Here is a 27,216-nt window from a genome sequence, read left to right on the forward strand (position 1 = left end):
TCAAAGAGCAAGTTGATATTACACCAAAAAATTCCCTATCCATCACAGTACTGCCTGCGATGGCTGTAAAAAACAACTGCCCACCAACTTTGTTCTGGCCCTGAGGGTGTCCCTTGATACAACATCCGCCAGAAGAGGAGGTGCCGCAGCCCACCTGACTTTAGTTGTGAACTGGACACCGGTCTTGATGACTAATGGCCGGTCAGGATGCATAGGCATGCAGGGCTGCCGCTCCACCACGAAGGCACTGGAGGGGACAGAGGAAGGCAGTGGGTCACACAAGATGCAGTGGGCGGGTCCCTGTCCCGTTCCTTGGAAGTCGAACAAGCTCTCGTTGAAGAACATTGGTGGGGGAGGTGATGGGGGAAACGGGCAACGGCTCTATGTTACCTTTTCATTAAGTTTCTAAACAGCTCCACGATTCTCTCCTCCAGCATTGGCCGGTGCTGTACAATGGGGTCCCCTTTGTAGCTAACCTTCTGCTGCAGCTCCTCCAGTTTCTTAATTTGTTGGCGGGTCTGAAGCTGGGATTCTGCTAATGAGGTTATCCTGCCAATAAGATAAGGATGTTCTCGGTTACCTAAGTGGTTGTATATAAATGAGCTGGAGAAGGGGAAGGGAATAATACCACAGGTTCTCTCATGCAGTCATCCGACATAAGAAAGGAGCATCTTTTTCATTATGGGAATATATGAGTAGCATTAACATTGACCATTTCTAAATACACACAGTTCAGTGGCACTAGATTAGAAAAGGGAAAATTATTTTGCCCTTTTTTTTTTTTTTTGGCCATGCAGCATAGTTTGCAGGATCCCCACCAGGGATTGAACCTCGGTCCTGGCAGTGAAAGCAACAAGTCCTAACTTTGGCCTGCCAGAAGGGAACAGCTACCCACTCCAGTATTCCTACCTAGAGAATTCCATGGACAAGGAGCCTGGCAGGCTACAGTCCATGGGGTCACAAAGAGTTGGACACAACTGAGCAACCTTCATTTCACTTCCTAAAAGTTTACTTTTCAAAGAAGGAGGCAGACACAGAGGAAGACATGCCAAAACTTACACCACTAGGAGTGAGGTAACCAACGGAAAGTTAACACATTAGAACACGAAATATGGGATTTGGTGCTCACTTTCCTCAGCCTAACTTGTTTTTGTACCAAATGTGAGTACTGGGGAAACGCAGGACATCTGACAGCCCAAAAAGATAGGTCTGAACAGCTCTGTCCCTCACTGTCTATGCAAGCTTGACCAGGTCCCTTCACCCTCGTGGGCCTTGATGTCCCCTTGCCTGAGAGGGTTGAACTACACGATCCCCAGGAGCCCTCATCTTCCATGGATGACTGGATGTGACATTATGTTTCCAAATATTAATAACATGCATACAGAAAAAGTAGACAGGGAGACAAAGGCTGATTAAGTCTGCCCCCAAGAAGGGAGAATATCAGTGGCTCTCTCTGATGGTCCCCCACTAGTTTAGTAAAGACCCCAAAGAGACAGAGTGGAAGGCAAGGGGTGGAGGACAGCACCAGTACTCCTGAGCTCACAGACTCCCTTCTGGCACCTACTGGGTTGGCCAAAATGTTTGCTTGGTTTTCCCATAAGATGTTATGGAAACATCTCAATACATTCCTAGAACTTATAAGTTATTTGGTTCCCTGATTAGAAAGCATTTAAAACTGCTTTCAGTCAATGAGCAAAGCTCAGGGTTAGTTAGATGAACAAACAGGCATCTCATGTAGAGCTATCCTAAATTTCCAATTTCACGCTCTGTATATCCTGGGTCAAGGTCAAGTTTCTCCCAGTTTAAGCTGGTACAACATATTGAGTATCGGGGCCTTGGACATCAAGGGGGCTCAATCAAGATTTTCTGAGTGAATCAAAGTAAAAGAAGAGCATATAAAGAATGACCTCACAAATGTGAAATGTATAGATTTCTATCTTTATATGTATATATATAATAAACATGTAGATTTCGATCTTTGTATGTATATATATAATAACAGATGTCTGGAGTGACGGTCACCAAATGTTTAACTCTAAGTACCTCTGCATGATTTGATTTTTAAAGTCTTTTCTGCTGTTTATTAACTTTCTGTATTTGAACGTTTTTCTCTTATAAAGAGCACATGTCACTTGAGAGTCTTAGAGTAACTAAAATTTAAAATTTAGTCTATATGTTTAAAAAAAAAACCCAAAACTTTAAATTAGCAAAATATATTTAAAACATAGCAAACATAAATACATTTTCATTTAAAAAATTGTCCAAATAAAGTAAAAAGCTTTAACCCTTAGACTAAATTTGAGTATGTTGAAATCCCCACCCCTGAAATACAGTATGTACATGCTTAGTCACTTCAGTTGTGTCAGACTCTGTACGATCCTATGGACTGTAGCCTGCCAGGCTGCTCTGTCTATGGGATTCTCCAGGCAACAATACTGGAGTGGGTTGCCATGCCCTTCTCTGCTGAAATACAGTAGCAACTCTTCATGCAGCTCTGACCATAATTTAGCACAGCTCTCTGAAAAGAAAGGGGAAGCTTCTCTTCTCTGCCATACCAGTTTTCTAGCCGATCTAGGCAGATGTTGGGAGGGCCTCCAATGCAAGCAATCTGTTGTCGCCTCTTCCAGTCTGCCAATTCTTCATCCGTGAGAGTTTTCTGCACATACTCCATTGCTGACAAAAGCCCCGCCAGCTCACTCACGATGCTCTGGTTGGAAACCAAAAAACAAAGTCAGAAAACATTCCCCCAGACCGTCTCTAACCACAGACCGTCTCTCTTTGGTCAATTCCGAGAAGGAACTGATTAGGAAACAGGCAAGTTCTTCCCGGAGATGCCCAATTCCCAAAGGTGAGTGAGCCAGGCATGGGGCGGGGGTCCACCGCTCTTACGCGCCGCATCTGGTCCAGGGCAGTAAGCATCTGTTCCAGCTGCTGCATCTTCTGCCTGGTCACCGACTGGTTGTTTCCATTCAGATCTTGCATGTCTGAGAAGGAAGGAGAACCTCCGTGAGCTGAGCGAATACGCCTAGCTTCAGTAACTGGGCTCCCTTAACTGCCAGCAGCCCCTGAGCGCCCCCTCCCCTGAGTCTGAACTCAGAGTCAAGATGAGCCAGCTCTGAGACTCCAGTAACACAAACTCACTTTATATGGAGGATTTTAATGTCTCTAATATGCACTTGCCTCCTTGACTCTTGAGAGTTTTATAGTTGAAATCGAAATCATCCTGGAGATTCTCTACCACTTTCATCTTCTGTTCTAGATCCTGTTTCAAACAAACCAACCAAAACAGAAGTAAAAACAAGGACTGCCCTTGGGAGAGAGAAAAGAAAGTTTCTGAGTAGGATTAAAATAAAGCCACAACCTCACAAAAGCTACACATGGGACCCACAGGCCACTTCCCCAAGAAAAGGCTTCCCGCCCCAGACTTGCTTTACCTGGACACGCTTGCGGACGTCCTGCAGGTGCTGCTCCAGCATCTGCTGCTTCTCCGTCACCACGGCGGCTGTGGGGTGGTTGGCCTGGCCCCCTTGCTGCCAAGACAGGGAGCATGTGCACATGAAAGCCGGAAATAGCAGGAGAAGAATATCCCTGTCTGGTCTCCATCTCCTCCATGACCCTTCCTGCTTGGCCTGAGCTGCTGCTGCCGCCACTGTGAGGAGAGGAGTGGTCCATGGCACCCACTGCTCTCCAGGGGCTGTCAGCGCAGGCCGAGAAAGCTCTCGCACTTTCCCTTGTGTCCTTGGCTTTTTAACCTCGTGGTGGTTTAGTCGCTAAGTTGTGTCTGACTCTAGTGACTCCACGGACTGTAGCCTGCCAAGTTCTTCTGTCCATGGCATTTCCCAGGCAACAAGACTGGAACGGGTTGCCATTTCCTTCTCCAGGGGATCTTCCTGACCCAGGGATCGAACCCACATCTCCTGCACTGGCAGGCGGATTCTTTACTGATTAAGCCACCAGGGAAGCCATAGTATAAACTCACTCTATGTACTGCACTCAGAGACCACATGTTGAGCTAAGACATAGTCCCTACCTTATGAAAGCAGATGCTAGATGCCTGTTTAAATGTACAGGGGGAGGGGGACTTCCCTGGCAGTCCAGTGGTTAAGTATGCACACTTCCACTGCAGAGGCGAGGGTGTGATCCCTGGTTGGGGAACTAAGATCTCGAATGTCATGCGGTACAGCCACCAAAGGAAAAAAAGCATGAAGGTTTTTAACACATTTCGGTAGAATAATAAAATTCCTAATCAAGAGATAGCATCTCGGGGGAGAAGGGAAGGTGCTGGCTGGTGCCTCGAAAAGGTTGAACAGCACATGCAACTTACAAATAAGTTTTGTCAAAGGAATAGGACATTAAAGACCACATAGAAGGTGCAGTGACCAAGTCAGTGTGGCAGAAAAGAGAGTCCAGTTTCCCAAACGAGAACTTTTCAGTGGTCTTTGACTCACACTGAGCTGCCAGATCTTCCTGGCTCTGCATTCTGTAATCTCTCCAATGGTGCCACTGGCTCCAGTCAAGCCCCAAAGTTGATCCCTTTGCCTCTAGTCTCTCTCACTTCCAATCTGCTCTCCACACTGCCACCACAAGTCTCCAAAGTAGACTGAAACACGCCACCGTTAGAGGGAACTATTCTCTCCTTTTCCACTGGACCCTGTCCAAGCCCACAGAATATAAACTTCCCTTAGAAGTCCCAGGAAGGCGACCTCCACCCTTACATAACTCTTTATAGGACGAGTGACTCATCCAATTAGTGAGGTCAGGAGAAAGACTGCCCACACAGAGATCTCTGAAGGCCCAGCCCTTAAGCTGGTGGCTCTCCCTCCCACTCTTGCCTTCCCGGGGCACACCTAGGGCAGGAGCCAGGGCCTGATTTCTAGAAGTAGTTCTAGAGGCCTATGTGTCTGAGTTCAGGGACTATCAGCATGTGGTCTCTAAAGCTCCAAAAGGATGGCTGCGGCAGTGCTGTCCTGCAAACCCAGTCTCTCACCCCAACACCTGACTCAGACAACAGGCATCTACACAACAAGCACCTCCTGTACAGCACAGGAAACTATAATCAACATCTTATAACAACCTATAATGGAAAAGAATCTGAAGACGAAACTGAATTACTCTGCTATACATCTGAAACACTGTAAATCAACTATGCTGCTGCTGCTGCTGCTGCTGCTGCTGCTGCTAAGTCGCTTCAGTCGTGTTCAACTCTGTGCGACCCCATAGACGGCAGCCCACCACGCTCCCCAGTCCCTGGGATTCTCCAGGCAAGAACACTGGAGTGGGTTGCCATTTCCTTCTCCAATGCATGAAAGTGAAAAGTGAAAGTGAAGTTGCTCAGTCGTGTCTGACTAGTAGCGACCCCATGAACTGCAGCCCACCAGGCTCCTCCGTCCATGAGATTTTCTAGGCAAGAGTACTCGAGTGGCTTGCCGTTGCCTTCTCCAGTAAATCAACTATACTTAAATATAAATAAATAGCTTGGGATTGGCTGCTACATTTACAATGGATAACCAATAAGGACATACTGTATAGCGCAAGGAACTCTGTTGAATATGATGTAGTAGCTTAAACGGGAAAAGAACTTGAAAAAGGATACATGTATGAAGTGAAAATTGAAAGTGTTAATTGCTCAGTCATGTCCAACTCTTTGCCACCTCATGTACTATAGCACACCAGGTTCCTCTATCCCTGGAATTATCCAGGCAAGAATATTGGAGTGGTTAGCCATTCTCTTCTCTAGGGGGATCTTCCCAACCCAGGGATTGAACCCAGGTCTCCCTCACTGCAGGCAGATTCTTTACCTTCTGAGCCACGTGAAAAGCCCCGCATATATATACACACACACACACACACACACACATACATATACATATACACATACATATAACTGAATCACTTTGCTGTACTTTGTTAACAATACTCCAATATAAAAATAAGAAGTTTAAAAAAATTTTTAAACACACAAAAAAATAAAAATAAAGCCCCTACAGTCATCCATCCAAGTCATGCTTTCCAAGTCCTGTTTACCAACAATACAGCTGATTGTTCCATCTGGAGTCAACTTCCTGGTCTGTTCCTTTTTCTGGAAAATTTTTTCTGTATATTTTGGCTGCGTCACATGGCATGTGGGATCTTCACTCCCTGACTAGAAATTGAACCGGTGCCCCCTGCACTAGTAGCAAGGAGTCTTAACTATTAGATCACCAAGGAAGTCCTCCCAGGTCTATTTCTAAATTGGTACTGCACTTAAAGAAGGAAAACAGATGTGATCAGTTATCACCCACAGAAACGGTGCCCCACTGCTTCCAGGTATAAGCATCTCAGCCCAGCACAGACAGCTGTTTCACACAATCCAAGAAGAACTTAAACCCTCCCTCCCTGTGCTTCAGTCACCGCAAACTCCCCATCCTTCTCTGCACATAGGAGGTTTCCACACTGACTCCCCGCACCCTGTCTACTCAGCCTAACTGTGTGCATGCATGCAAAGTTGCTTCAGTCGTGTCCAACTCTTTGTGACCCTCTGGACTGTAGCCCACCAGGCTCCTCTGTCCATGGAATTCTCCAGGCAAAAATACTGGAGTGGGTTGCCATGCCCTCCTCCAGGGGATTGTCCCAGGGATCGAACCCGAGTCTCTTATGTCTCCTGCATTGGCAGGCAGGTTCTTTACCACTAATGCCACCTCACTCAGACTGGCACACCTGAACTCACTCATTTTCAAACTCAGTACAAACGTTTTTGCTCCATTGTGAAATCTTACTCAACTTCCCGAAGTTGAACCCTTATTCAACTTCAACATTCTCCTCTATGTTCTCACTTGAAGTGTTTGTGCACCTATTACCCAATTAGATAGATGAGCCTTGGGAGACAAGGGACCACATCCCACTAGTCTCCCAGGGCTTTACCCACAAAGACAGGTGGGAATATGCCAGACGATGTCAATAGACGAAACAACAGGGAGACCTGGCTTGAGCTAGCTCTGTAGCATGGGGCTGCAAACTTTTTCTCTAAGGGCCACACTGTAAATTTTTTTTGGCTTTGTCAGTTACGCAGTCTCTGTCGTAAATACGCAGCCCTGCCATTGCAGCATGAAAGCAGTTAGAGACAGGGCACAGGTGAACGCATGTGGCTGTGTTCCAAAAACACTTCATTTGCAAAAATACACAGCATGGGGTGGGAGGGGGATTGGAAGGAGAGGATGGGATGAATGGAGAGAGTATCAGGGACACATATACACTATCATATGTAAAATGGACAGCCAGTGGGAATTTGCTGTATGACTCAGGGAAGTCAAACTAGGGCTCAGTGACAACCTAGAGGGCTGGGATGGAATGGGAGGTGGGAGGAAAGCTCAAGAGGGAGGGAACATATGTATATTCATGGCTGTTCCATGTTGATGTATGGCAGAAACCAACACAATATTATAATTAGCCTTAAATTTTAAATAAATAAAGAAAAAAACAAACAACACAGCAGGCTGGATTTGGGCCCCGGGTATTGGTTGCCAGCCCTGATCAACACAATTGGGAATATCCTTCGGACACTTCCTGCTTTTCTAACTCCCATGGTAAGCTAGCGCCTCTATCCAAATTGGCTTAAGTTGATTATTTTTATCCTATTGAACAGTAATGCAAACATAAATTCTCCACAAACAGCCAACCCTAGTGATGCACAGACAAGTGCCATCTTCTAACCTCCTTTACTTCAGAGTCTTGAATGATGAGTATTACCCCCTCACCTGCATCTGAGTATACCAGCTTTCTACGTAAAATTCTTTAGTGGAGAGTCCTCCCTGGTGGAACAGGGGTTAAAACTCCATGCCTCCACTGCAGAGGGCACAGGTTGGCTCCCGTGTTAGGGACCTAAGATCCTGCATGCTGTGTGGTACAGCCGAAAAAAAAAAAATCTTCAGTGGGTCCCATTTCGTACAGACTTGATGGTAATAATGGCAGCAGCAACAGAAAACAGTTAACATTTATCTTGCATTCATGTGCCAGGTCCTGTTCTATGCATTTTACATGTAGGAATTAATTTAATTCTATGAAGTCAGTACAATTATCTTCCCCAATGGAGAAGAGAGCAGTTTGCCTAAGGTTACACAGCAAGTGGTGGAGCTCTGGGGTTCACATACAGGCAGTCTGGCCCCAAGTCCCCTGTGGCAAAACTGCTCTTCTGAGGCCAAACTGAGGCATGACTAATAGATTTTCACGATATGGCTCTCTGACCACGTTATCTTCCTTTACCCAGTCAGATGCTGAACTTTCTACACTTCTCCCAAGAATACGTATGTTTCTGATTCCCTGTTTGAACATGATCATCTTTCTGCCTCTCTTTACCATCTGCCTGATGCTCATCTGATAAGCCTCGAGTCTCAGCTCAAACATGACCTCTCCTCTCTCCTCGATGCCTTCTCCAATTCTCTCAATTAGACTTAGATGTTCTTTCTTCTTTGTTCCTGCTATATTTTTGTCTTTTTTTTTTTTCAATTATTCATTTGGCTGTGCCTGGTCTTAGTTGCCAGGTGGCACTGGTGGTAACGAACCTGCCTGCCAAAGCAGGAAATGTAAGAGACGCAGGTTTGATCCCTGGATCGGGAAGATTCCCTGGAGGGAAGGCACAGCAACCGACTCCAGTATTCTTGCCTGAGAATCTCACAGACAGAGGAGCCTGGTGGGCCACATCCATGGGGTCACAAAGAGTCGGACACGACTGAAGCGACTTGGCACACAGCATGGTCTCAGTTGCGGCACGCTGGATCTTTTTGTTGTTGTACACAAACGCTCAGTTGCAGTATGTGGGATCTAGTGCCCTGATCAGGGGTTGAACTCGGGCCCCCTGCATTGGGAGCTTGGAGTCTTAGTCACTGGATCACCAGGGAGGTCCCCGTTTTTGTCTTTGAAAAGAAAAAAAAAAATTGCACATTCATGTTCACAGTAGCATTACTCACAATAGCCAAAAGGTAGAAGCTGCCCAAGTGTCCACTGGATAAACACAATGTGATATAACCACACAGTGAATAGTATTCATCCTTTGAAAGGAAAGGAATTCTGGATAAACATGCTACAACATGGATAAACCTTAAGGATGTTATGCTAAGAGAAATAAGCCAGTAAAAAAGGGCACACACGGTATGTTACCACTTAAATGAGGTACCTAAGACAGACAAATTCACAGAGACGTCACTTTGCCAACAAAGGTCTGTATAGCCAAAGCTATGGTTATTCCAGTAGTCATGCAGGGATGTGAGAGTTGGACCATAAAGAAGGTTGAGTGCCAAATAATTGATGCTTTTGAACTGTGGTGCTGGAGAAGACTCTTGAGAGCCCCTTGGATAGCAAGGAGATCAAACCAGTCAATCCTAAAGGAAGTCAAGCCTGAATTGGAAGGACTGATGATGACGCTCCAATACTTTGGCTACCTGAGGTGAAGAGCCGACTTGTTGGAAAAGACCCTGATGCTGGGAAAGATCGAAGGCAGGAGGAGAAGAGGGCAGCAGAGGATGAGATGGCTGAATGGTTTCACCAACTCAATGGACATGAGTTTGAGCAAATTCTGGGAGACAGAGGAGGACACAGAAGCCTGGCATGCTGTAGTCCATAGGGTTGTAAAGGGTTGGACATGACTTAGCAACTGAAAAACAGCAACAAAGAACAGTCAAATTCACAGAGACAGAAAGTAGAATGGTAATACCAGGGGGAATGAGAAGTTATTGTTTAACAGGTATAGAATTTTAATTTTGCAAGATAAACAAATTTCTGGACAAGTCCGACAATGTGATGAACTTAACACTAATGAAACTATATATTTAAAAATGGTTAAGAAGGTAAATTTCATGTTGTGTGTATGCTACCATAATTTTTTTTAAAGAAGGGAAAAAGAAAAAAATATTCCCCAATTAGAGGTTATTAAAGAAAACACCTCAGGGGAATTTCCTGGTAGTCCAGTGGTTAGGACTTTGCGCTTTCTCTGCAGAGGGTGTGGGTTCAATCCCTGGTTGGGGAAATAAAATTCCACAGGCAGCATGGCCAAAAAAACCAATCAGCCAAATAAACAAAAAAACCCTCAGGGAAAATAAGAAAGTCTCCTGTAACCAACAATATCAATGCTTTGGCACATATCCTTCTGGGGCTTTCCATGGGGCTCAGTGGTAAAGAATCTGTCTGTCAATGTAGGAGAGGCAGGTTTGATCCCTGGGTCAGGATGATGCTCTAGAGAAAGAAATGGCCAACACACTCTAGTTTTCTTGCCTAGGAAATCCCATGGACAGAGGAACCTGGGTGGGGCTATAGACCATGGGGTTATAATAACAAATATCCTTCCAGACATTTTTTCACACATATCAATAACATATGCATATCATGTAATTTATTTTTCCTGTTATGAAGCTGATATTCCATTACATCTTCATGTAATGAAATGTTATTGTTACTATTTATGAGACCTACTGATTCTTAAAATATTTACCTTGAACACAATCACCTTTCTGGACTCTTCTTAGTTCTAATAGTTGTGTTGTTTTGTTTCATTTAAAGTTTGTTTCTTACTTTCCAACATTTACACTCCCTTTTTCTGTCTTATTACACTGGCTTGATCTTTCAGAAAAATATCAGTGGCAAGAGGCACCCTCAATCTTGTAACTATTTTAACAATATTACTTTAGTGTTTCACCATTGTGTATCATATTTCTGACAAATTTTCTTTTTGTTGTTGTTAATTTCTTTACTTTTTAAAATCTAGAATGGACACTAAATTTTGTCATCTAACAAAAATACAATTTTTCTTCTTTAATTTACTAATTTAATGAATTACATTAACAGACTCCCTAAAAAATCCTAACCATTTTAAATTGACTCTGTCTTTTAGGTCTTGATATTAGCATCATTTCAACCTCATGAAATAATCTTTATTTACACTGTAGTTTAGGTCTTGATATTAGCATTATTTCAATGTGATCTCTTTTTCCCCTACACTTTGGAGGAGTTAAATGATAATGGAACAATCTGTACCACAAAGGTTTGTTAAAACTTCTAAACTATCTGGCCTATTGGCTTTTTTGCTGGGATACAGAGTGTAATTTTTTAAAGTTTTTTTCAATATATTTTTTATGGTTAAATCAACTTTTTTCATCTTTTTTAATATATTTTAATAATTTGTATATCTTTCATTAGATTCCCAGGTGGTGCTAGTGGTCAAGAACCTGCCTCCAATGAAGGAGGCATAGGAGAGAATTCAACCCCTGGGTCAGGCTGATCCCCTGGAGGGGGGCATAGCAACCTACTCTAGTATTCTTGCCTGGAAAACCCACTGCATTATAAAGTTGTTTGATTTTCTGTTTCACACCACAACCTCCTCTAGAGCAGGGGGTCATAATAACTAGCACACAGTAGGACACACATAGATATATAAGAGATTAGATGATCTAGAGAGATGGATATGACTATCATATATCAATATGTGGTCCCTCAATGGGCCTGTAGGGTCATATAATCTCTATTCCCTAAGTTAACTGTATCTTTAGCTCTAGGGAGGTTATTCTCAAACTTAACAAAGAGAAATACATATGAACCTGAATGACTCAATCCCAAACCACCCCCAAGGTGGCTCCCAAGAAGAGTCCATTGTCATTCTTCCTGGGGCAAGTGTGAACAGTTACAGCGTTTGGGGAAAGCAACCCAGAACTATCTATAAAATTTTATATATTTTACACACACACACACACACCCACCCACCCCTTGATCTAACAATCCCACGCCTAGAAATCTGTAATAGAGAAAACACAGCATAAATATATTAAGATATATAGGGAGGTACTGCACTAGTGTTTTTCATGGAGGAGAAAAAAAAACAGAATGAAATGAAGTCTATTGAAGGGACAATAATAAATTATGTACTACAGAATATGCAGCAAATATGTACTACAGAATATTATGCAGCAAATAAAATGAGTTAGAAGGATTTACATGATGTAATTAAAAGAATGCAAGATGTGGAAAAGTAAACCAATTTAAATATAATGTGTGTGCATGTGTTTCCTATATAGGAGCCTGGAGACAGTTATGAAAGGCTATATTCCAGACTATTAATGTTGGTTTCCTGGGAAGACAAAATGGACAGAGGAGCCAGTGACCTTTCAGTTCTTCTTAAAACTTTCTTCCTTGTAATTTTCTATAATGTTTTATTAAATAAAGTCTTCCTTAAAAAGGAGAATGCATTTTATATGCTCAGAAAGTTATTTTTACTGTACAAAACCCCAAACACCCACGATTATGGAGGTCAAAGGGCAAGGACATCTTCGTACACGTGAAGGAAGCACATATTAACAGCGCTTGCTTCTTCCCAGGCCTCACCTGGGCTGCAGTGGCTGCAGTTTGGAGGAGGCGGGACTCTTCCCACAGGCAACGGGCCACAATTCGGGCAATCTCCATTGGCTTCTCAAGGTATCTGCTCTGTAAGTGGGGAGACAAAGAGAATGAAAATCAGCAGCAGCTCAGGAGATGTGGACCGAACTTTGCTAACTTAAAGCTAACTTCCTCATAAACTAGGGAAAGTGCTACATTTACTACATGGAACCAGAGAGCATCAGAGCCTGGCTACAGTCAGTAGGAGAAGTAGTGACGGAGAAGAAAGGCAATCACGATGAGCAGTACTGCAGTGAGAGTAGGCTTGGTTGTCTGTCTTTGGACAGTGAGTTATCCTGGTCTTACAGGGGGGTGACTTTGTCAAGGAGTATCCAACTACGGTGTCCAAGCCTTTGACACTGAAAAGTAAGAGCCATCTTCCTAGTCATCTGAACTTGTTACAATCATGTTATTAGCATACTAACATAATATAATTAACATAAAAATCACATTATTATTTCAATGAACCAACCAAGAAAACTTCAAGCAATAACACTCAAAGGGCTGGTAACTTCTCCTTGGATTTAAAGTACAAGATAGGTTATTAATTAACCAAGTGAGAAACAAACATCTTCAGGAAAGAAAGCTAAAACCCTTCTCTGCAGGTTCAGTTTCTCCTCACACCTGAAGGAATTGCTTGATTCTTCGCAAATTGTGCTGATAGAGAACATTGGACTCTTGCAGGAAGCGGCTATACTGTTGGTCAATTTCTCCCAAGAGATTATGAAACACCAAAGTTGCATGTGATTCTTTGCTGGCCGCATATGCCCTAGAAAAAGGAAGATAAAGACAAAGAATGATTCTGAAACCTACACACATACACACGCTCACACACGCACAGGCACGCACTCGAAATCACCATCAAGGAGGGAAAAACAAGGCAGACCTGAAGCTTTAACCCACTCGCCATTTTACATACATCTTACTCAGCAATCATAAAAGTCACTGATTTTAAAATTGCCAGCAATTATTTTGGATACTATTAAGCGACTGTCATAGTTCTATATCTATCAGATTTTGAATGATCAGATATGCTGTTTTCCTTTAAATTCTCAGTCAACTCTATGGTCAGAGTGTCAGTAGCAAATAACCAATCCCAGGTTAGGATGGCCTGTTTCCAACATCTCTGAATTACCTCCCTGGCCCCTCATCAAATTCTGGAAAAACGAGGTCATGGGCCTGAATCAAACCAAAATTAAAAGGTGGATCTGAATACATTAAAGTGAAGGAAAGAGTTGCTGGGATTCTGTACCATTATCTCCTCTATGACCAAGTGTTAGTCTTTCAGTCGTGTCCAACTCTTGCGATCCCACGGACTGTAGCCTGCCAGGCTCCTCTGTCCATGGAATTCTCCAGGCGAGAATACTAAAGTGGGTTGCCATTTCCCTCTCCAGGTGATCTTCCTGACCCAGGGATACGAACCCGGGTCTCCTTCATTGCAGGCGATTTCCTTACCATCTAAGCCACCAGGGAACCCCTATCTCCTCTATGACTGAGTCTGTTTCTCTAACTGTGTATCTCTTTTCTTTAATGAAAGAGGAATCAGAAGTACAAACCCAAACCTTTTTTTATCCATGACAAAATTCTCATTCAGATTAAAAAAAAATTATCTGTAGCATATCCCTGAAGCATCACAACATGCAGAGAATCTCATCAAGCAAATGAAATTAAAATGGGCTTCCCTGGTGGCTCAGATGGTAGAGAATCTGCCTGGAATGTGGGAGGCTTGAGTTCAACCCCTGGGTCGGGAAGATCCCCTGGAGAAGAGAATGGCAACCCACTCCAGTATTCTTGTCTGGAGAATTCCATGGACAGAGGAGCCTGGCAGGCTACAGCCCATGTGGTCACAAAGTCAGACATGACTGAACCAGTAACAGTTTTTACTTTCAATCTCAAATCTTGCGAAGAACTGACTCATTTGAAAAGACCCTGATGCTGGGAAAGATTGAAGGCAGGAGGAGAAGGGGACAACAGAGGATGAGATGGTTGGATGGCATCACCGACTCAGTAGACATGAGTTTGAGTAAACTCCAGGAGTTGGCGATAGACAGGGAAGCCTGGGGTGGTATAGTCCATGGGGTCACAGAGTTGGACATGACTGAGCAACTGAACTGAACCATCAAGCAGGATGTTTCAGCGTGCCAAAAGACAGCTTTCCAGATGCCTTTCTAACGTAAAAATGCTTTTCAGGACTAAAATGACCTCTTTACTTTCCAATCTCTTTTGCCCCATCACCTGCAACTATAAGCTTTAAGATGAAATAGTTAGCAAAGAGTTAAGTTAGAGCAGATCATGTCTCTTGACTCAAACTAAAGCCTAGCAATTTGGGGAGTTTCTTGAGAAGGACTTACCAATCTTGACTCTCGATCCAAGGGGCCAGAAACTGCCGCAGCTCCATGGGGAAGCTGTCACTGTACAGCTGATGGAGCTGCTCCAAGTACCGTGTGTCCAGCTGCTGGAGCTGATTCCATTGGGCCATTCTGCTGGAATCAGGGGTCACAACTGCAAACCAAAGGTTCATATGGTCACTACCAGCCCCAGTAAGAGGAAATGATCTATCCAACACAGGGATCAGGTCTGTGATTAGGGATAAAAGGTGCTGTGGAAAGGCTCTCACTTGCTCCACCCACTTTAGAACAATACATATGGATTCAAATCTCTATCCCTGGGGCCACATCACAGCTTCTTTCTTCTAAACCAAGATGACAATGTGGGCATGGTGCCAAGTTCTAGAATCCATTATCTCCTAGAGGTATGTGAAATTGAGAAACTACTTCACTTCCAGATTTCATTTCTTCTTATTACACAGACATAATTCCCAGCTCTCTGGGCTACTGAAACAATATTTCTAGAGCATTCAGCTCAGTGCTCAGCACACAATAGATGCTCAAAAGATATGAGTTCCTTTCTTTCCAGTTGGCACTCCTTTTAGGTGGACTGGGAGATATGAATACTGTAAATCTGAACTAAGACCAAAACGTGGGATGTGGGTGTTCAGGGAGGACAAAGAGCTAATTCCAAGGCTACGGATTTAGAAACTACCACACTGTTAATCGGTTATACTCCAATATAAAATAAAAAGTTAAAAAGGACTACAGATTTAAACCTACAGCAAGGATCTGCCTGGGGTTCTCCCATTCAAAAAAGAGTAATTATGTTTTTAAAATTTCTCAGTCTGGGGTGAGAAAGAAGAGAAGCTAAAGAAAAGGCATTCGAGCTGTCCCCAGGTTCATGAATACCCCAGAGAAATGTTCAGGAAGGAGAATGCAAGCCAGCTAACCACCTTAAATCCTCTTTCTGAATATCTTGGGTCATTGAAATAGCAATAGAGACCAAGTAATCTTAAGAACTGGGCTTCCCTGGTGGCTCAGACGGTAAAGAATCAGCCTGCAATGCAGGAGATCTGGGTTTGACCCCTGGGTTGGGAAGATTCCCTGGAGAAGGGAATGGCTAGCCACTCCAGTATTCTTGCCTGGAGAATTCCAAGGACAGAGGAGCCTGGTGGGCTACAGTCCATGGGGTTGTAAAGAGTTGGACAGGACTGAGCGACTAACATAACAACAACCTTAAGAAGCTGTAAAGGAGAACTACAAGCAGTAGCCAAAGACTAAGGTATGTATAGATCAGAGTATACTGACATGGTTCTCTGGGACAGTGAGAACATTTACTGAGAGATAGAATATATACAAACACACATATAGAGTGTTTGATTTCTCAGAGAAGGTATGAAGAAGCACCTAATTACTGGTCCTTTCATAAAAAGAACTGGGCGGGACTTCGCTAGTGGGTGAGTGATTAGGGGTCCGCCTGCCCATGCAGTAGACACGGGTTCGATCTCTGGTCTGGGAAGATTCCACATGCCAAGGAGCAACTCAAGTTGAACAAACCCAAATTACAGAATTCCAGGGAGCTGTGCTGCTGTTCTCCTCCCCTCTCTTGGGGGGACAGATGCAGCAGACCCCCCTTGCTACTACAAAGATACTGTCAATGGATCAAGCTTTCAAGCATATACTCAGGAGAGCAGAGGCTGGCCCCACCCAGCAGTCTTTACATTCAACAAATAACTATCTAAGGCAGCATTATCCAATGAAATGTAATGCAAGCCACACAGGTGATCTTAAATATTCTAGGGGCCATATTTTAAAAAGTAAAAAAAAACAGGTAAAATTAACTTTAAAAATACATTTTCCTTAACCTAAGCCATCCAAAATGTTAGCACCTTAACGTGTGATCATACAAAAATTATTCATGAGATACATTACATTCTTCTTTTCATACAAAGTTTCTAAACCCAATGTGTGCTTTATACTTACACCACAGATCTAAGGTATTTCCTCACTTAAGTACCAAAGGCTTAAGTTCCACTGGTAAAAACTTCAGTAAAGCAAAGAAATGAGAATGTCAGAATGAGGCACTTGCCCCAATCAGGCTAATTCTTTTTAATAAATAAGCTAAATCTTCCAACAACATTAGAATAAGTTAAGTTTTCTCACTGCGTGGGATTTTTATAAAAACCAATATCTGAGGCATGTCTCGAACATTTTCAGCTACCATTCCTTTGCAGTCTCCCCTGCCCTCCACCCCCCGCCCAAGCATTGTTCACCCCCAAGACTAACCTGCCACAGTACCAGTGCAAGGCTACCTGGGCAGTAACACGTGTGTGCTAAACAGTGAGGAAGCGCCTGCTACTGCTGAAGCATTGTGACCATGCTGAATTTTACTCTCAATAGGAAATCAAAGGCCTCCAACCACTATGAACAACAGTATGCAGGTTCCCTAAAAAACTAAAAATAGAACCATCATATGATCCAGTAATCTCACTCCTGGCCATAGACCCGGAGAAAATCTTTACTTCAAAAAGATACACACACCCCAATGCTCACTGCTGCACTCATGGGAGCAACCTAAGTGTCCACCGACAAAAGGAATGGATCAAGAAAATACGGCATTTGTGTGTGATACACGCACGCACACACACAATGGAACACAACTCAGCCATAAAAAGGATGGAATAATGTCATTTGCAGCAACATGGAGGGACCTAGAGATTACCATGCCAAGTGAAGTAAGTCAGACAGAAAAGACAAATATCATACGATATCACTCATGTGGAATTTACCTTTAAAACAATGATACAAATGAGCTTATTTACAAAACAGAAAGACTCACAGATTTCAAAAACAAACATATGGTTACCAAAGAGCAAATATGGATGAGAGGGATAAATTAGGAGTTTATGATTAACACACACACACTACTATATGTAAAATAGATGACCAACAAGGACCTACTGTGTAGCACAGGGAACTCTATTCAATATTCTGTAATAACCTATATGGGAAAAGGATCTGAAAAAGAATGAATATATATATATATATATATATATATATATAACTGAATCACTGAGCTGAAACTAACACAAAGTTGTAAGTCAACTATATTCCAATAAAATTTAAAAAAGAAAAGAGAAATCAAAGACCATTAGAACACTCGTACAATATTGACATTAGGACCAAGTTAAAATCTGCCTGCCTCCTAGGCTAAAAGCATCAGGATCCGCCTTGTGTTTCTCAGGACATGATTTGCATAGAAATCTGTGTACTAGGCCAATTTATATAGATTTCTGTCTCATGTGAATGTCAAAACTGTAGATCTACATAATTCAATACAGCAGTAAGTAGCCGAATGTGGTTACTGAGCACTTGAAAATGTGGCTCATTTCAAACCAGACAGGCTGTAAAACACACACTGAATTTTGAAGACTCAGTACAAAAACAAAAGTAAAATATCTCATTAATATAGAAATGTTAATATTCTAGATATACTGGATTAAGTTTTACTATCTTTTTTTTTTTTTTTTCCCTTTTGGTTGCTCTGCATGGCTTGCAGGATCTTAGTTCCCAGATCAAACCCAAGCTCCCTGCAGTGAAAGCGCTGAGTCCTAACCATGGGACCACCAGGGAAGTCCCTAAATGAAATACCCCATTAAGATGAATTTTATTTATTTCTTCTTACTTCTTTTACTGTGGCTACTAGAAACTTTAACACTACATATGTGACTTGTATTCTATTTTTGCTGGACACTACTATAGACTATGTAATCCAAAAGCTGTGGTTCTAATAAAGTACTTAAAGAAAGACACCTTTTCATAATAAACTCCTGTGTTATAAGTCAATTAAAAAATAGACTAACTGCTGATCGTGGATACAAATACAGAGCCATTAGTCTGATCCTTGAAGGTCCAAATTAAAACTATGAAGCAGCATCCCCTATCCCTGCTCACTTCTGGATTAACCATGGAGTCATGGGCTTCCCTGGTGGCTCTGACAGTAAAGAATCTGCCTGCAATGCAGGAGACTGGGCTTTGACTCCTGAGTCAGGAAGATCCCCTGAGGAAGGGAATGGCTACCCACTCCGATATTCTTGCCTGGAGAATTCCATGGACAGAGGAAGGAGCCTGGCGGGTTACAGTCCATGGGTCGCAAAGAGTCAGAGTTGACTAACAGTTTCACTTTTTCACTTTCATGCCTCAATAGTTGCATTTTCAAACTCTTACATCATTAAAAAATTACAAATTGTTGAAAGTTTGCCGACTCATTTCTAATTCATTACTCAGAAGGTTTTTGTTGCTGTTGTTGTTTGGGTTTTAGTTAGTGCTCAGTTCAGTTCAATAACTCAGTCCTGTCTGACTCTTGCAACCCCATGGACTGCAGCACACCAGGCCTCCCTCTCCATCACAACTCCTGGAGTTTACTCCAACTTACATCTATAGAGTCAGCGATGCCATCCAACCATCTCATCCTCTGTTGTCCCCATCTCCTCCCACCTTCAATCTTTCCCAGCATCAGGGTCTTTTCAAATGAGTCAGCTCATCGTATCAGGTGGCCAAAGTATTGGAGTTTCAGCTTGAACATCAGTCCTTCCAATGAATATTCAGGACTGATTTCCTTTAGGATGGACTGATTGGATCTCCTTGTAGTCCAAGGGACTCTCAAGAGTCTTCTCCAACACCACAGTTCAAAAGCATCAATTCTTCGATGCTTAGCTCTCTTTATAGTCCAACTCTCACATCCATACATGACTAGCAGAAAAACCATAGCCTTGACTAGACAGACCTTTGTTGGCAAAGTAATGTCTCTGCTTTTAATATGCTGTCTAGGTTGGTCATAACTTTCTGTCTAAGGAGTAAGCATCTTTTAATTTCATGGCTGCAGTCACCATCTGCAGTGATTTTAGTGCTAGTTAGTACAATAACTGGGCTATTTCTTAAACCAGACATGAGCTAACAATATTTTATTTTCCATAAAATTAAAAGACCAAAAATGACTAATGTTATGTTCTATGTCTCAGACTAATCAGTGTAGGTAATAGTGTATTAGCTCTCTTATATTTAAAAAATCCTTCTAAAGGAAAGCCAAAGAACAGGTAGTATTTTCAGCAAAGGGTCAAACAGTGATTTCCTTACCAGCTGCTTAGCTACTAACCATATTTAACCAATAGGAGCCACAGGCCAAGTGTTCTTCATAAGAACTGTGGATCCCCAACGGATCACTAGTCGGGACTTTCCTGGTGGTCCAGTGGTTAAGAATCTGCCTTCTAATGCTGGGGACTTGGGTTTGAGCCCTGGGGCGACTGAGCCCATGAGTTGCAACTAGAGAGAAGCCCAGACACCTCAACAAGACTCCCACGTGCCGTAACTACAACCTGATGCAGCCCATGGCACGACTAAGACTTGATGCAACCAAATAGATGTTATATAAAGAGAAAGAGCATTAGCCAAATTGTCTAGGAAACCACTGCCAATTAGCTTTGTGGTAACTGTCTTAACTGCAAAAAATTTTTTTTCAAGTCCACTTTATTCCACAATTTCAATTCTGCTTTTTCGAATTGCAAGTTAATCTGAAGGACTTCACTAAATTCTAGCTAAAGTATTTATCTATGGAATGATTCTAATCCTAAACGTGACTTAAAAACCACTTTCACTGAACCCCAAATCAGAGAAATTTGCACAACAATGTGAGTGCCCAGTACCACTCCTGGCAGAGGAGAGAAGGCAATTCATTCTATACAGTGGCTGGCTTAGGGCAATACATTCTCTAATTCTCTTTAGGTGTGTTTTAAAAAAAAAAAAAAAACATTTATTTGGCTGTGCTGGGTCTCAGTTGTGGCACAAGGGATCTTTAGTTGCAGGGGCATGTGGAGTCTAGTTCCCTGGCCAGGAATCAAACCCAGGCCCCCCTGCACTGAGAGGTCGGAGTCTTAGCCACGGGACCACCAGAAAAGTCCCTCTCCAGGACTTAACTCTGTTCAAGGTCCACATATATCAAACGTTAGCAGATAAAGGAAAGGTAAGTTTGATTCTGTTTTCTACAACCGAAGAGAAAAGAACAATAAAAATGAAACAGCAAGTCACCAAAGGCTTTCTGGACTTTTCAGAACAGGAATTTCTCAGCCTCTTGGGGATAATTTACCAACAAGTCAAAAGGCAAACAACCACTGTCTAATGGGGAACTTATTACTGTAAAGATCACTGAAAAGATTCATCCACTAAGTCACAGTTTTCATTTACGTACTTCGATCTAAAGAAACCAAGGGATGTACTGAGAACCACAAGTCAAGACCACTTAAAAAAGGCTTCATTAGATCATTTCATAAAATATATTTTTAAAATTAACACCTGTTCTTTGCATCCATGCACCAGTGGATTTATGACAAGGGGTGAATGAATCGGGGTGAAAGTGAGGAGAGAGAGGAAAACCAGGTGTCTACAAACACCCAGAACATACAGAGATCTAAAGATAGTTTCTGTTTCACCTTGCAGTGCGTCACAAGATTTTTCTTTGGATGTTAGCCATACTCTGTATTAGAAACACCTACCTTTAAAACAGCATATTTATTCATACTTGTATTTTATCTGTTGTCTACACTAAGCTCCTCTTTGCTATTAGGAAAGGCCCAGTGACTAAGGCAACCCAAGTAAAAAGTAACATATAAATGGTACTATGGAGAAGGCAATGGCAACCCACTCCAGTAGTCTTGCCTGGAAAGTCCCATGGATGCAGGAGCCTGGTGGGCTGCAGTCCATGGGGTTGCGAAGAGTCAGACACGACTGAAGGGACTTGGCAGCAACAGCAGCAAATGGTACTAAGGTCTATAGAAACCAGTCCTTTTGAGAAGACATTTTTACAAGACTATAAAGTAATCATGTCGGGACTTCCTGGCGGACCAGTAGTTAAGACTCTATACTACTTCCAACGCAGGCGGCATGGGTTCGACCTCTGACTAGGGAACTAAGATTCCACGTGCTGCATGGTGTGACCAAAAAAATAAAATAATTCAAAATAAGTACACTTGGATAGTAAATATGTGATTTCGTCACTTACAAATCCAAACAGTTCCTTTATAAAGTTTAAGACTAGATGTTGGGGACTTCCCCAGTGGCACAGTGGATACGAATCTGCCTGCCAATGCAGAGAACATGGGTTCGATCCCCGGCCCGGGAAGATCCCACATGCTGCAGAGCAACTAAGCCTGTGTGTCATAATTACCAAGCCTGCAGTCTACAGCCTGGGAGCTGAAACTGCTGAGCCTGTGTGCTGCAGTACTGAAGTCTGTGAGCCCTCGATCCCGTGCTCGGCAACGAGAAGCCCAAGCATCGCAAGGAAGAGTAGCCCCTACTTGCTGTAACTAGAGAAAGCCTCTAAGCAGCAACGACCCAGCACAACCAAAAATAATAAACTAATTTTTTTAAAAAAAGACTAGACATTCGCCTTCACGATAAGATATGTATACAGACACCCAGTTTTGGTTTCCTAAAAAGACAAAATATTAAACACTTGAGCGCCCAATCTGAACTAACCTCACTGTAATAATCAAATATATTCAATTATAGATAACAATAAAATATTTGTTTTAAAGTTAGAAACCAACGCTTTCTTGCAAAAAAAAAAAATGGACATTGAGATATAAGAGAATTTGAATTATAGTTCCCTACTAATGTGGGCAAAACTGATTATAAGAAAGAAGTACTACTAAATTACTGGGAAGTAGAGCTTGGAGACAGACACGACCGAATGACCTCACTTTCACTTTTCACTTTCATGCATTGGAGAAGGAAATGGCAACCCACTCCAGTGTTCTTGCCTAAAGAATCCCAGGGACAGGGAGCCTGGTGGGCTGCCATCTGTGGGGTCGCACAGAGTCAGACATGACTGAAGCGACTTAGCAGCAGCAGCAGAGCTTGGAGAAGTGAGGGAAAGAACAGTTTTAATGACACTCTGAAGTACATGCAACCCCCCAAAGTCTACTATCCCTCTTTCTTCTTATCCAACTTTATTTATGTGGGCTGTGCTGGGCCTTCCTTGCTGCGACAGGGCTTTCTCTAGTTCAAGCAAGTGGGGGCTACTCTCCAGCTGTGGTGTATGGGCGGCTCATTGCAGTGGCTTCTCTCGTTGAGGTTCTTGGGCTCTAGAAAGTGGGCTTCAGTAGTTGCAATGCATGGCCTCAATTGCCACTCAGCAACTAAGCTTAGTTGCTGCTCAGCATGTAGTATCTTCCTGGACCAGGGATCGAACCTGTGTCCCCTACATTGGCAGGCAGTCTCCAGGGAAGTCCATTATCCCATTTTAACTCTTGGAAAAGTTCAAGACTCTTGTGCTGAGCACATGATTTTTTTTCCATTCCAAATCCTGACATGTGTAAGGTCTTATCACTAGCGCTACTTTGGTGTAGTTATCTAATTTAAATCCAGAAACATGGAGAATAAAACGTATCAGGTTTACAGTTAAATGTAAGAGGTGGAGACGACCAGGAATGCGAACAGCAAAAAGGAAGGAAAACCTAGTGCCCTGATCCATGAAGGGCAATTAGGATGTTAAAAGCAAAACCCAAAGCACTAATGATCATCTAGTGCTCAAATAGCTACCTTTGAGAAAAAGATTCTGAAAACTATGAATTCCCAGGGCCTCTTATTATTTCAAATCTAACAGTGCTATGGAAGTAATTTTTTTTTTACTGTGATGTATTCCCCATATTGCATTTGGGATAGGCACATGTGATCATAACTATTTCAGATTAAACAATAAGAGCAGAACAAATATATTCTCTCTAAACTGAAAGTAACACAACTAGACGTGCTTTGTCAATTACTCAATGTGAAGTTTATGGTTAAAGTTGCCTGAGAACAGGTCTGAGCTCCAGATAAAAACCACAACAGAGACCAAATCTGAATGTCACATGGCCTTCCCACTTTGTCACATGACCCCTCCCCCAACCAGACACGCTCCCCTGAAGCTGTGTGGTGTGAAGCCAAGGACCAAGAGACTTGACCTCGGATGGGCCTGGGTGCAAAACCCTGAAGATCATTTATCAGCTATATAGGAGGAGGAGAACATTATTTGACTACTGATCAGGCTTCGCCTTTAGTAAAATGGGGAAGTAGCCCTCTTTTGAGGGACTGTTCTGTAAGTAATAAGAAAATAGTGGGGACTTCCCTGGTGGTCCAGTGGTTCAGAGTCTGCTTGCCAATGCAGGGAACACAGGTTTTATCCCTGGTTGGGGAAGATTCCACATGCCTCGGAGCAACTAAGCCTGTGTGCCGCAACTACTGGAGCCCCCGTGCCCTAGAGCCTGTGCTCCGCAACTAAAAAGGCGACCGCAATGAGTAGCCCACACAGCCCAGCTAGCAAACAGCCCCTGCTCCCTGCAACGAGAGAAAAGTCCTCACATAGCAACGAAGATCCAGCACAGCCAAAAATTAATTAATTAAAAGACAAAACAAAAAACAACAAAAAATTAACCACCTTATATTTGGGGGGCCACTCTCGCCTTTCAAAAAAAAATTTTTGTATAGCATCCCTGTCTGTGTTGGGTGTACCTCACAGCTGTATTTTCCCTTCCCCTCATGGCATCCCTTTCATCAGCATTTCATGTGCTAAATACATTTCCTCAACGCCCTGGGAAAAGGAGATTAAATTATCAGATTGTTGTTTTGTTGCTAAGTCGTTTCCGACTCTTTGGGACCCCATGGACTGCAACACACCAGGCGTCCTGTCCTTCACTATCTCTCAGAGTTTGCTAAAACTCCCATCCTTTCAGTTGGTGATGCTATCTAACCATTTCATCCACTGTCATCAGATTCAGTTCAGTTAGGTCACTCAGTCGTGTCCAGCTCTTTGCCACTCCATGAATCACAGCACGCCAGGCCTCCCTGTCCATCACCAACTCCCAGAGTTCACTCAAACTCATGTCCATTGAGTCGGTGATGCCATCCAGCCATCTCATCCTCTGTCGTCCCCTTCTCCTCCTGCCCCAAATCCCGCCCAGCATCAGGGTCTTTTCCAAAGAGTCAACTCTTCGCATGAGGTGGCCAAAGTACTGGAGTTTCAGCTTCAGTTCAGCATCAGTCCTTCCAATGAACACCCAGGACTGATCTCCTTTAGGATGGACTGGTTGGATCTCCTTGCAGTTCAAGGGACTCTCAAGAGTCTTCTCCAACACCACAGTTCAAAAGCATCAATTCTTTGGCACTCAGATTTTTTCACAGTCCAACTTTCACATCCACACATGACCACTGGAAAAACCATAGCCTTGACTAGATGGACCTTTGTTGGCAAAGTAATGTCTCTGCTTTTGAATATGCTGTCTAGGTTGGCCATAACTTTCCTTCCAAGGAGTCAGCGTCTTTTAATTTCATGGCTGCAATCACCATCTGCAGTGATTTTGGAGCTCCCCAAAATTAAGCCTGACACTGTTTCCACTGTTTCCCCATCTATTTTCCATGAATTGATGGGACCAGATGCCATGATCTTCGTTTTCTGAATGTTAAGCTTTAAGCCAACTTTTTCACTTTCCTCTTTCACTTTCATCAAGAGGCTTTTGAGTTCCTCTTCACTTTCTGCCATGAGGGTGGTGTCATCTGCATATCTGAGGTTATTGATATTTCTCCCAGCAATCTTGATTCCAGCTTGTGCTTCTTCCAGCCCAGCGTTTCTCATGATGTACTCTGCATATACGTTAAATAAGCAGGGTGACAATATACAGCCTTGACGTACTCCTTTTCCTATTTGGAACCAGTCTGTTTTGTTCCATGTCCAGTTCTAACTGTTGCTTCCTGGCCTGCATATACCTGTTTCAAGAGGCAGGTCAGGTGGTGTGGTATTCCTATCTCTTTTAGAATTTTCCACAGTTTATGGTGATCCACACAGTCAAAGGCTTTGGCATAGTCAATAAAGCAGAAATAGATGCTTTTCTGGAACTCTGTTGCTTTTTCCAAGATCCAGTGGATGCTGGCAATTTGATCTCTGGTTCCTATGCCTTTTCTAAAACCAGCTTGAACATCTGGAAGTTCATGGTTCACATATTGCTGAAGCCTGGCTTGGAGAATTTTGAGCATTATTTACTAGTGTGTGAAATGAGCGCAACTGTGCAGTAGTTTGAGCATTCTATGGCATTGCCTTTCTTTGGGATTGGAATGAAAACTGACCTTTTCCAGTCCTGTGGCCACTGCTGAGTTTTCCAAGTTTGCTGACATATTGAGTGCAGCACTTTCACAGCATCATCTAGCTCCACTGGAATTCCATCACCTCCACTAGCTTTGTTCTTAGTGATGCTTCCTAAGGCCCACTTGACTTCACATTCCAGGATGTCTGGCTCTAGATGAGTGATCACACCATTGTGATTATCTGGGTTGTGAGCTCTTTTTTGTACAGTTCTTCTGTGTATTCTTGCCACCTTGTCTTAATATCTTCTGCTTCTGTTAGGTCCATACCATTTCTGTCCTTTATCGAGCCCATCTTTGCATGAAATGTTCCCTTGGTATCTCTAATTTTCTTGAAGAGATCTCTAGTTTTTCCCATTCTGTTGTTTTCCTCTATCTCTATGCACTGATCGCTGAGGAGGGCTTTCTTCTCTCTCCTTGCTATTCTTTGGAACTCTGCATTCAGATGTTTATATCTTTCCTTTTCTCCTTTGCTTTTTGCTTCTCTTCTTTTCACAGCTATTTGTAAGGCCTCCCCAGACAGCCATTTTGCTTTTTGCATTTCTTTTCCATGGGGATGGTCTTGATCCCTGTCTCCTGTACAGTGTCACGAACCTCCATCCATAGCTCATCAGACACTCTATCTATCAGATCTAGTCCCTTAAATCTATTTCTCACTTCCACTGTATAATCATTAGGGATTTGATTTAGGTCACACCTGAATGGTCTAGTGATTTTCCCTACTTTCTTCAAATTTAAGTCTGAATTTGGCAATAAGGAGTTCACGATTTGAGCCACAGTCAGCTCCCGGTCTTGTTTTTGCTGACTGTATAGAGCTTCTCCATCTTTGGCTGCAAAGAATATAATCAATCTGATTTTGGTGTTGACTATCTGGTGATGTCCATGTGTAGAGTCTTCTCTTGTGTTGTTGGAAGAAGGTGTTTGCTATGACCAGTGCATTCTCTTGGCAGAACTCTGTTAGCCTTTGCCCTGCTTCATTCTGTCCTCCAAGGCCAAATTTGCCTGTTACTCCAGGTGTTTCTTAACTTCCTACTTTTGCATTCCAGTCCCCTATAATGAAAAGGACATCTTTTTGGGGTGTTAGTTCTAAAAGGTCTTGTAGGTCTTCATAGAACCATTCAGGTTCTTCAGCGTTACTGGTTGGGGCATAGGCTTGGATTACTGTGATACTGAATGGTTTGCCTTGGAAACGAACAGAGATCATTCTGTCATTTTTGAGATTGCATCCAAGTACTGCATTTCAGACTCTTTTGTTGACCACGATGGCCACTCCATTTTTTCTGAGGGATTCCTGCCCGCAGTAGTAGATATAATGGTCATCTGA

General features: G+C 42.9%; 1 protein-coding gene across 5 annotated transcripts in view; it reads right to left on the bottom strand.

Annotated features, from left to right (window-relative positions):
• Window positions 1-27,216, bottom strand: part of STAT3 (signal transducer and activator of transcription 3) — a 74,343-nt gene that overhangs the window by 17,176 nt on the left and 29,951 nt on the right. For 3 of the 5 annotated variants that reach the window (XM_005693850.2, XM_013972400.2, XM_013972399.2), the window contains exons 2-10: window positions 14,745-14,895; window positions 13,018-13,162; window positions 12,343-12,441; window positions 3,435-3,530; window positions 3,181-3,262; window positions 2,890-2,984; window positions 2,556-2,707; window positions 391-549; window positions 155-247 (exon numbers count right to left, since the gene is read on the bottom strand). In XM_005693850.2, coding sequence (XP_005693907.1) covers window positions 155-247; window positions 391-549; window positions 2,556-2,707; window positions 2,890-2,984; window positions 3,181-3,262; window positions 3,435-3,530; window positions 12,343-12,441; window positions 13,018-13,162; window positions 14,745-14,872 — 1,049 coding nt within the window. In that variant the 5' untranslated portion in view covers window positions 14,873-14,895. 5 annotated transcript variants of the gene reach the window in all.

The sequence above is a fragment of the Capra hircus genome, chromosome 19 (genome assembly GCF_001704415.2).
Source record: "Capra hircus breed San Clemente chromosome 19, ASM170441v1, whole genome shotgun sequence".
NCBI lineage: Eukaryota > Metazoa > Chordata > Mammalia > Artiodactyla > Bovidae > Capra > Capra hircus.